The sequence below is a fragment of the Lactuca sativa genome, chromosome 3 (genome assembly GCF_002870075.4).
Source record: "Lactuca sativa cultivar Salinas chromosome 3, Lsat_Salinas_v11, whole genome shotgun sequence".
NCBI classification, from domain to species: Eukaryota; Viridiplantae; Streptophyta; class Magnoliopsida; order Asterales; family Asteraceae; genus Lactuca; species Lactuca sativa.
The window spans coordinates 114,336,453-114,347,959 of NC_056625.2; the positions used below are offsets into that span (position 1 = coordinate 114,336,453).

Below are 11,507 nucleotides of genomic sequence, written 5' to 3' on the forward strand. Positions count from 1 at the left end.
AATTAACAACTAGCTACAATGCATATATCCTAAATTTGACCCTGAGCTACGACTAGGTACAATGTTGCCCTAAAGGTTCCACCATAGTAACGACGACGTATAGATATTTGTACGGACAGAGTAACGACGACGTATACTAATAATCACTATTTATAAGGACAAAGTGACGCCGACGTATACTAATAATCACTATTTATACGGGCAGAGTGACAACATCGTATAATAATAATCATTATTTATACGGGCAGAATGACAATGACATATAATAATTATTGATATTTATACGGGCAGAGTAACGACGGCGTATAAGAATTATCAATAATTATATGGACAGAGTAACGATGACGTATAATAATTATCAATATTTATATGGACCGAGTAACGACGACATATAATAATTATTAATATTTCTACGGCTAGAGTAAAGACATAGTAAAGTAATTATCAATTTATGCAGATAGAATAACAACATAAATATGTTTTTATAAATATCATATTTTTAACATAATGATAATAACGATATATAACAATTCGTAAATAATTAACATGTATTCCCCCTATGTTTTATAAAATATTGGAAAAAGGGGTTGTGAATTCTCCATTGTAACGTGCTTTAATCGATATTTGATCTTGCCGAAAAATAATCAGATGCTCGGAATTCAAGAAAAATATAATAATAATAAAATAAAGAAGTAATTAAATTTCTAAAGAAATATGCGAGAAGGAACTTCAAAGAAGTTCAAACGAAGTTAAGGTAGCGATTTAGAAAAGTTTATAAATCATTCCATGGGTTGAACGCCCTTTTATAGGGACAAAAAGCAAATGTACGTCGTGCATTTCGAGTGTGCATCGCGTACTTGTGATGTCGTTCATTTATCTGCTGCCACGTGTTTATATTTGGCTGGTCCGCGTACCCTTTTCTAGAAGCTTGTGCTCGTACCGAATTTGCCGATTCTTGTAAAATCCGTAACTTCTTCATAAGAGTTCCGTTTTCAACGTTATTTATATCTATGCATAGCTCTCGATGGGTAATACAACTTTCTTTTAGGCTGTATTGGCTAATTCTTATTTTATCCCTTATTTTTATACGATTTAATGATTTTGTGAAAATCCTTTCTCTTTCATACAGACTCCGATTTTGACGTTCATTTTACCAAAATTCTCATCTTAAAGAGTACTAAGATTTTTATTTTTGGTGACTTTAGCTAAAAGTCAAACGTTTTCATCGTAGTTTTTAACATTAATATTTTTTTAATTACGCGGTTGATTTTTATATCTTATAAAATTCATATCTCCTTCATATGAACTCAGATTTCTACGAAATTTATATTTTCGGGGATGACACGTACTTTATATATATATATATATATATATATATATATATATATATATATATATATATATATATATATATATATATATATATATGTTTCGGCGCACTAATTTTTACGGCTTACAGACGTTTTGGTCGATTTTTCATATTTATCTAAATACAACACTTTACATATTGATATACATTACGTACTAAGTCTACTGTACTCGATGTTTGTCACTTTCTGTAATAACGATAAGTGACAAAAGTCGCAATTGTTACACCTTTTGTTATTTTCTTGAGATTATGACGCTTCTCCTCAAAAAGTCTTGCTCAAGCAAGGTGGGTGGTGAGATAAGTGATAATATCGTTGTAGTAAGTAGGGACGGAATCGCTAGTGGAGATATTTAGAGGCTAGTGGAGATATTTAGAGGTTTGAAAGTAAGAAAGTTGCCAAAGTGTGGTCTTTTTAAGCCGATGACCATGCACCAAAAATTTCTAGCTCCATCTTACTGATTCTGCTAACATCTTCTTGTGGATAGACAATATTAACAATAATTTGTAGGGCCACCCTTAAGACCGGATGAATGATTTGAGATGCTTTGGCGAGTCGATCTTCGTACTCATCTAGCCCTGTTATTTCCTTTCAAAAGGCCTTTGCTTTGAAAATGGTATTTTTATCGCATGTATCCTAATTTGGGACCATAAGTATTGTTTGTAGAAATCCAACAAACCCACTAAGATCGTTAAGATTCGGAAAAAAATGCAATTGCATGAGACAGAAGGAGAGTCTTTTGACATTTTTATTGAATTCTACAGATTGTAAGAATTCAATGGTTGTGTTTTTAAATGAGTCCATAGGTCGGCATACAAAAACATGCTTATAAGGACGCCTAACTAGTGTAAAGTTTCGAAAATATAACTCTCCCCTCCAGTAATGAAGCAATGACCACCAAAATATGTCAATTTTGTTCTGCACTGAAAATCATTAACCACACAAAAATAACAAAGAAAAATATTTTTGGATTTTTGTTTTTGAATTTAAAAGACAAAAATATGAATTTTTTTTTTGACATTTTTGTTTTTGAAATGAAAAGACCAAAAATAAAAAAAAAACTTTTTGGAATTTTTGTTTTGGAAAATAAAAAACAAATAGAATAAAATCTTTTTGATCTTTTTATTTTTGAAAATGAAGAACAAACGAAAGAAAATCTTTTTGATCTTTTTGTTTTTGAAGATGAAGAACAAACGAAGTAAAATATTTTTGATCTTTTTGTTTTTAAAAAGCAATATAATGTTACCTAACAAACTAATGAGAAATATCGACATTGAGAGTTGATGGAACGATCCAACAATTCTCCTCAGAAAACGAAGTGTAAGCTGAATTGTTCAGAGGAATTTCGAAATCGAAGCATGTCGAACGCTGAAAAATGAACAGTAACATATGATTCCTTTAGCGAGAAGTCGACTGCTCTTTGTGTTGCATTATGATGACGAATTGGGAACTGCACTCGCATCAAGCATGTCTAATCCTGACAAAATCCTTAGAAAAGATTTTTCATCCAAAGGTTTAGTAAAGATATCAGCAACTTGATCCGTCGTCTTTACAAAATGAACCTCTATGTTTCCATCCTCAACATGATTCTTGATAAAATGATATCGAGGTGCGATATGTTTGGTCTTCGAATGTTGCACCGGATTACAGCAGATGCGTATGGCACTTTCTGAATCGCAATATAACGGAATCTTCTTCATGTTGATTGCATAATCACGAAGTTGGCTTTGTATCCATATGACTTGAGAAGTGCAATCTACATCAACAACATATTCTGCTTCTGCTGTGGAAATTGAAACACATGTTGGTTTCTTCAATTGCCAACTAACAAGCTTCCCGTCTAAAAATTGACATCCACTAGAGGTGCTTTTCTTGTCGAGTTTACAACCACCAAGACCGACATCCGAAAATGCTTGAATGAAGAAGCCAGTCTTCGAAGCGTACCATAAACGCAACGAAATTGTCCCTTTGAGATATCGAAAAATGTTCTTCACAATAGTCATATGGGGTTCTCTAGGATTCGATTGATAACTGGCACAATTACAGACAACGAACATTATATCAGGTCGACTTGTAGTTAAGTAAAGTAACGAACCGAACATGATCCTGTATAATGTAATATCGACAACAAGCTTGTCCAACGAAGGGCCTAAGCGTGTGCCAGCAGCCATCGGTACTCGCAATTTTGAACCATTCGTCATCCCAAACTTCTCAAGCAGATTGCGAGAATACTTTCTCTTGATTTATGAAAATACCATCTCTGCTTTGACAAATATTTAATCCTAGAAAATTATTGTTCTTCCCCATCATACTCATTTAGAACTGAATTTTCAATATTTTCAAATTCCTTAGACAATGGAGGGACAGTCGACCCAAAGATAATATCATCTACATAAATTTGAACAAGCATCAAATGATCCCCAACTTTCTTTCGAAATAGAGTAGGATCAACTGAGCCTTGTTTAAATTTAGATAATTTCAAAAAATGGGTAAGATTTTCATACCAAGCTTGTGGTGCCTGTTTTAATTCATACATCACTTTATTAATAATATAACAATCACCAGGAAATTTTTCATTAATGAAACCTGGTGGTTGTTCGACATATACAGTTTCTTCCAAAATTCCATTGAGAAATGCACACTTGACATCCATCTGGTAAACATCGAAGTCCTTATGCGCTGCATAAGCCAAAAATATTCGAACAACCTCCAGTCTTGCGACAGGGGCAAAGGTTTCCTCATAATCGATACCTTCTTGTTGCGGATATCCTTTTACAACCAACCTTGCTTTGTTTTGAAGCACATTACCCTCTTTATCAGTTTTATTTTTAAAAATCAATTTTAAGCCTATCACTGATACATCATCAAGTCTTGGAACAAGTCGCCAAACCTTGTTTCGCTTAAATTTAGCAAGTTCAGATTGCATGAAAACAACCCAATCAGGATGTTCCATAACAACCGTTACTGATTTTGGTTCGATTTGGGAAATGAAACATTGAACATGCAAAATTCTTGATGGACATTAAGTACCTCATTTTTAGCATAAAGCTGAGCCCTCGTTAGAACGCCAACATGAGGATTACCAAGAGCTTGTTCTTTAGGATATTTTTGTGTCCATTTGTCCAATAGTGGATATGCAGGATCGAAATCCAAAGGCGCATCTTCGAACATTTCCCCCGTTTCAGAAACTTCACATGCATTCGACACATTATTAGACATATCGTGAAAAACATCAGCTTAAGTAGTAGAAGTAGTTGTCATAGATCCATTTTGCTCCCCCTCGACAATAGAATCAGTGTTATTATGCTCCCCCTCAACATCTGCATTCCTATAACCATGCCCCCCCTCGAATGTATGCTCCCCTTCAACATTAGGTATCGAATTCAAGTGCTCCCCCTCGACTTGATCACCTTGAAACACTGGATAATTTTCGAATTGTATTTGAGAATTCGTTCTGGATTGTGAAATATCATCATCCTGAGTTATAGTCGAATCATCAGAATGCTTTGAAACTTCAGGAATTTGATTATCTGAAGCATGTATTTCTGCATCAATAGCCTTGTCAGGAACACCAAAAATTAAGTTATAATCAAAATCAAAAGAATTTGAAATTGATGACTCGTCAGAAGTTTTGTTAAGAATAGGATTATGTTCGAAGGTCTTTTCGACACGTTTAACAAAATAATCATCGAAAGTTAGATCGAATGTTTCTTCAATCTTCCTTATTCGCTTATACAAAACCCTATATGCATTAGAATTATGTGAATATCCCAAGAATATCTCCTCATCAGCTTTTGAATGAAATTTGGAAAGGTTATCCTTAAGATTCATAATAAAGCACCTGCAACCAAAAACATGAATAAATTTCACTTTGGGCTTTCGATTGTTAATGATTTCATAAGGGGTGATGTTAAAACAATGATGAATAAAAGATCGATTTTTTGTGAAATACGCTGTCAAAATGGCTTCGGCCCATAGATATTGAGGTAAATTTGCATATGTGAGCATCAACCTTGCTACTTCGCACAATGATCTGTTCCGCCTTTCGACACCACCATTTTGTTGTGGTGTGTAAGGTGATGAAAAATTATGTGTAACTCCAAGATAATTTATAAATGAGTCGAGAACTTGATTCTTGAATTTTGTTCCATTGTCAATTTTGATATTTCTCACTTTCTTGCATAAACTGAGTTTGATATGCTTAATGAAATCGATCATTACTTGAGATGTTTCAGACTTCTGTCGAAGAAAGTAAACCCAAGTGAACCATGAAAAGTCATCTACAGTGACCGATATGTACCTCTTTTTTTAGAGTCTCAACAGTCGAAGGGTTACAAGGTCAATGTGAAGTAGTTCAAGAGGTTCGATGATATTCGAATCGATGACTATCGGATGACCTTGATGATGTTGCTTCCCTTGTTTTCATGTTGCACATAACGAATCGTTATAAAACTTTAAAATGGATAGGCCTCGAACTAGATCATTTACCACCAATCTGTTTAAATTTTTGAAATTCAATTGAGAAAGTTTGCGATGCGACAACTAGCTTAGATCAGACGACGCCTTCGAAAGCAAGCATACAGAAGGAAAACCAATGATTAGCTTGATATCATGAGTGAATATATCTCCTTATCATTTCAACTTGAGTCACACTTCTTTGGTTTCTTTATTTGAAATTACACTTCCTTCTTCATTGAAGACTACTTGATTGCCAGTGCCCACAATACGTTGCGAGATGCTTATCAAGTTGTGCTGAAGACCTTCGACATATGCCACTCGACTAACCGTGGACTTTCCATTCGTTACTTTGACATATCCTTTAACTTTGTATTTATTGTTATTTCCAAACTTCACCACACCAGCATTTTCCATGCTTCAATAATCTCACAAAATTTTCTTCCTACCAGTCATGTGACATGAGCAACTACTATCAATATACCAATGTTCATTGTATTGTTCATCACAAAAAACCTCCAATTAATGGAAAAATTTAGTTCCCCGAGGCTTTTTGGGTCCTTGGTGATTAGATTGAAATGCATGATGAAATGAAGATCCTAAAACCCAATTACAAACATTTAATTTCAAACTATCGATTAAGTCAACTTCTACAGACTTAGGTATCAAAATGAAATCATTCAATGGTTTAGAGTCGATACTGACTTTCCATTTTCCATCGACAGTTCGTTGTGAATCAACTTTCGTTTTGGGAACAACTTTCCACTTTTGAACATAAGGATTTGATTCCGTTGAAGAAGAACTACCAGTTTGCGACTAAGTTAAGTAGCTTTCGTAAGCATACCGGATTTCCTCTTGAGAAAATTCCCAGATTGATAAGGCTTTCCTTTGCCTTCGAGCCAATGATTAATATTCTTCACATCATATTTCCTTTTGGCATACGAAGCTCTAACTTTTTGATTTGAAACAGGGTTGGAAAAGTGAGGTTTTGTGGGTTTGTATGGTTCATATCTCTTCCCACTGACTTCCAGCTTATCGAAGTGTCGTTTTGGAAACTTCGGTTTTGCATGTGGTTGGTAACGGTTTTGAAAAAGTTTATTATAACCAACATTTGCTCGATTAAAAACTTGTTGTTCATTTTAAAATCGTCTTTGATTTTGAACTTGAGGAAAAAAATCTTTTTTTATTTTGTGGAAAACCATTTCCATGAATTTTTTTGTGAAAGCCTTGCATTTTGTTGATTAGGAACAAAAGTCCTTTGTGTTTGGTTTTTAACAAAATTCTCATTTCTTTGTTTTTGAACATCTGGTTTTTGACTAGGCTTTTGAACATTGGAATGACTTTTGGTAAATCAGTTTGTTTTTTAGCGAGTTTGTTCTGAACAAAAGACTTATTTTAAGAAGAAGTCTTAACTTGTTCAGCCTTTTTCTGTTCAGATGATTTTGTTAACAAAACTTTTTGTTTCTTGCAAGACTTAACATTTTGCCAATAAACCTTTTTCCTTGCTTTAGACATCGAAATTCCTTCATCTTTTGAAATCTTTTGAATTTGTTCATAAAATATTTGAGCTTTTGTATTTTGAGATTGAGAAACCGATTCATTTGAAGGTTTGTCATCATTGACTTTTTCTTTCTTTACTTCCCAAACTCTTTTTGGTTTTTGCCTTTGAAAAGTGGATGAGTTTTTGTTAAGATTGTTTGCGACGATACTTTGAGTTGAGAAAAACCCTTCTTTGAAAACTGCTTTGTTGTCCTCAACAACAATTTTGTTGATCTTCGGTTTTACTTTGTCACCATTTCCTGAGGTAACAAACAATTGATTTGGAAAGACAACATCATCTGTGCATTTGAAGCTTGGATAAACAACAAAGTTCGATTCGAGATAATGATGACCTTTTTCCTTCATTACCATTTCAAATTTCTCTGTGTCCTCATACACTTGATCAACAACAACTCTTGGAATAGTTTTTTCACTCGTAACATCTTCATCATCATCGCTATCGGTTTGACTATCTTCGACAGTCACATGATCATAGTCATGAACTTTCGATGTTGAGGGTTGGTCAGGGTCAACATTAACCAAGGAATCATGACAAATTTCTTTACCCTTAGCCATCAAAGTGACATTAATGACAGATAGCTGAGACCAATCAACGACTTCCTCCTCCTCAATTTCACTGATATTTTCAGAATCATCTCCGATATTAGCATAATTGTTTTGAGAGTCAGATGCCGAATGCTTAGTCTTTTGCAAATTTTCATTTGTTCGTTTTTGGTCAAGGTCTTATTCACAATATTAACAAGATCATTTGCATATAAACATTCATCTATCTTAACAATACCATATGCATACGAGTCATTAGGGACCTTGTCAAACTCAAAAATCTTTTTCTCACAGTCATAGGTAGTAGAATCTATCTTTTCCCTTTCAAAAGTCAAGAAAGGTAAAAGCTTCCTATGCTGTTCTTTGCTTATGTTCGATGAATGATGTAAATCAGTAAACTTAGCATAAAGTCTCTTAGCTGAATAACAATATATGTTTGTTTGTTTAAGCAGAATACAATTGTCTATTCTCAACCTATCCCTATCACACGTAATATATTAAGCTCCATTTCTAAATGATCTACTCTACTTCGCTTCGACTCCAATCTTTTCTAACATTCTAGTAGTAAGGATTTTGATTTCTCAACTTCACTTCTAACAGAAATAAGCATGTCATTCAAGAAAGATAAAATATTATCAAAGTCAAACAAGATAGCATCATATGAACTGAAAGGAATTTCAAAGGATTCAAGAATAGTACGTACCTTCGTAGTCATTGGAGACTTGTCAGCACCAGTAGTAACGAAGCATTTGCTAGTCATATTCTCTTCTTCCTCACTTTCCTCCTCATACTCAAAAAACATAGCTCCATGCGTAGGTTTTCACATTTCCTCATCATCTGCTCTGGATGACCAAATTTGATATGTTCCATCCCCTTCGCTATTTCCTCTTGCAACCAAAAGACATCCACTTTGTCTTTGCTTTGACTTCTTCCATCTTTGCAACATAATAATCCTTGTCCTTCACTTATTCTTTCTTCTCATCTCTCTTCCTCAACATGCAGTCACTTGCCATATGTTTCACACCATTACAGTAATGGCAATCGAAACCAGAGTCACCTTTTCATTTCTTCTCTGGCTTCGTAACCTCAGACTTGATATCTTTCTTGTCCACCTTCATCTCCTCTCTCATTCCCTTAGCAGTAGAAGAGTTTCCCTTAAAATCTCCTTTTCCTTTAAACTTCGAATATAATGGCTTCTTGAAAAATTTCTTAACTTTATTGTTTGAGTAAAAAGCCACCGCTTCGTTATCAGAATTAACAATCAAACCTTCATCTTCTAATCCATCAGTCTCAGCTGACTCAACCTCAACTTCTCTACTTGTCACCTTCGACATCAAAGCTAAAGGACCACCAAAATTCATTTCTGTTTCTTCAGCTATTTCATTGATTTCACTTTCATGAGCCTTCAAAAGATTGTAGAGATCACCAAGAGAAAAGTTGTCAAAAATTTGTTGGGTCTTAATCATCAGAGTGATATTACGCCACTCTTTATGAAGCGCCATCAGAAAAAGTCAAGTTGAATTTAAGGGTTGTACGATTGACTCCATATCGATTTCATTTGAAGATTAATTCATTCAGACGATCATAGCAGAGTTCAATATTATCATCTTCTTTCTATTTGAATTCTCCTAATTCAAGCAGACACTTCTTAACAAAACTTTTCTTCATCTTCTCACTCCCTTGATACTTATCTTTCAAAGTATCCCAAAATTCTTTAGCAAATTTGCAACCACGAACATAGTTGTATACTGCCGGTGGAAGAGAACCACGTAGTTCTCTCAAACATCATTTATCATTTGCAATTTCAGCAAGCATTGATGGACGAAAGTTTTCACTCTTGACACACTGCCATAGTTCTTCATCAATCCCCGTCAGATAATCTTCCATCCTATTAGTCCATTCATCATAGTACTCAGGAATCAACATAGGAATTTTGGTTGAAGAAACAAAGATGAGAAAATCCAGTCATCGTGTTCATATTGAAGTTCGCCATTCTTGTACAAACTTGAAAAATGAAAAGCTTCAAAAATTGGAATATAAGGAATGAATCTTTCAAAAATCAAACACAGAACACTCGATTTAACAGCCTAAAAGCAAAATCGAATCAATACAAATGATCTAAAATTTTTTTTAGAATGAAAAGTGCAGAATATTTTGAATCTAAAAAGAGATTCAAAAACTTTTGAGAACTCGAGAAAATCTGAAATCAACTATAAGAATCTTGATATGATACCAAATGTAGTTTGTATTGATCAAGTAAATGAAATGAAATCAGATTTTGAATTGAATCTAGAACACAAGAAGTAAAATTAATCTGAATGGCTCAATTATACTTCTGAAAGATACAAGAGAGTTTTTAGAGTAAGAACACGAAGTGCTAAAAGTTACTCTATCCCTAGCATCTATCCCTATTTATAGGAATGACAGAAGTAAGAAAAATGTACATAAGGGCTAAATCTAACACGCTGCGACATACAAAAGTGCCCTTATGAAATACATACAACGAATACTACATTACATACTTTGAATCCTATCAGGCTACAACAGACTTCGACACCTCGCAACAACTATTCGAATCCAACAAACCATCTGAAAAGTCATCCAAGAGACCCACAATGAACGCCATCACTCACAACTTAAATCACACAAAACCATTCTCGCAAAAATGAACAAGGATCCAATAAGAAGAAGCTCAACAAGGAACTGCCGATCACCAACCGTGACTTTTCCAAGAAGTCAGCATCCTACAGATGCTCGAGACAAACCTATCGACCACTGAGCTAAAAATGGCAATACTACACTGCTTTAACTCTCATCCAAGTCGAAAGACCAACAAACCAAGATCCAAAGGTTTCATCCACCTAATTCTTATCCATACTTGTTCATGATATGTTGTGACACCATCCACTCATTGGGATGATAAGTTAACGGTTCCACACCATTCTTGCCATCATCCAACCATGGGTTTGATGACTCACGACCAACACCTCAATAGTCCTATAAACACATAACCCTCATACCAACGACCTGTAGGAATCTAGTCAACATCCCAATCAGCAGGTACCAAACACGCCATGAGCCATCCCATTCTATAACACACAACCCTTCCACAAACCAGGCTACCAATGACGTGATATCAATTGAAAACATGATCGTACGCAACCAAAAAAGTAAGATAGAAAGTCGAACTATTTTTCCTACTCGAAAGCAATAAATCAAACATGAACCATGCCATAAATTCGAATAAAGTGTTCTTAGGCTATCTTACTCAGTCCACCTACACCCCTGACGACAAAATTTGTTGGACCGCTGAGATTTCACACTCCCTTTATGAACACACATTGCTCAACAGGTCAATTGTGTTCCTTCTTCATCACAACCTTACCCAAAGGTTGAATTACAATTGGACACAACCAATTGGTGAACCTTAACCACTAAAAGAAATCTTCTCCTAATAATCGAAACAAAATCCTAGCCTTAAAATTTGTCATAATTGAACAAGATTGAAAAACCAATACTTCAGAGAAAACAAAACTTGTATGAGACTTGCAAAACAAGGATCACAAACATATCAAAAATCCC

The 11,507-nt window shown here is 34.6% G+C and overlaps 1 protein-coding gene across 1 annotated transcript in view; it reads right to left on the reverse strand.

Annotated features, from left to right (window-relative positions):
• The window catches only part of LOC122197147 (uncharacterized mitochondrial protein AtMg00810-like), a 7,007-nt gene extending 3,469 nt beyond the window's left edge, over window positions 1-3,538 (reverse strand). The window contains exon 1 of the mRNA XM_042900646.1: window positions 3,110-3,538. Within this exon, the coding sequence (XP_042756580.1) occupies window positions 3,110-3,538 (429 nt within the window). The remainder of the gene's footprint in view (window positions 1-3,109) is intronic.
• Window positions 3,539-11,507: the final 7,969 nt, after the last annotated feature.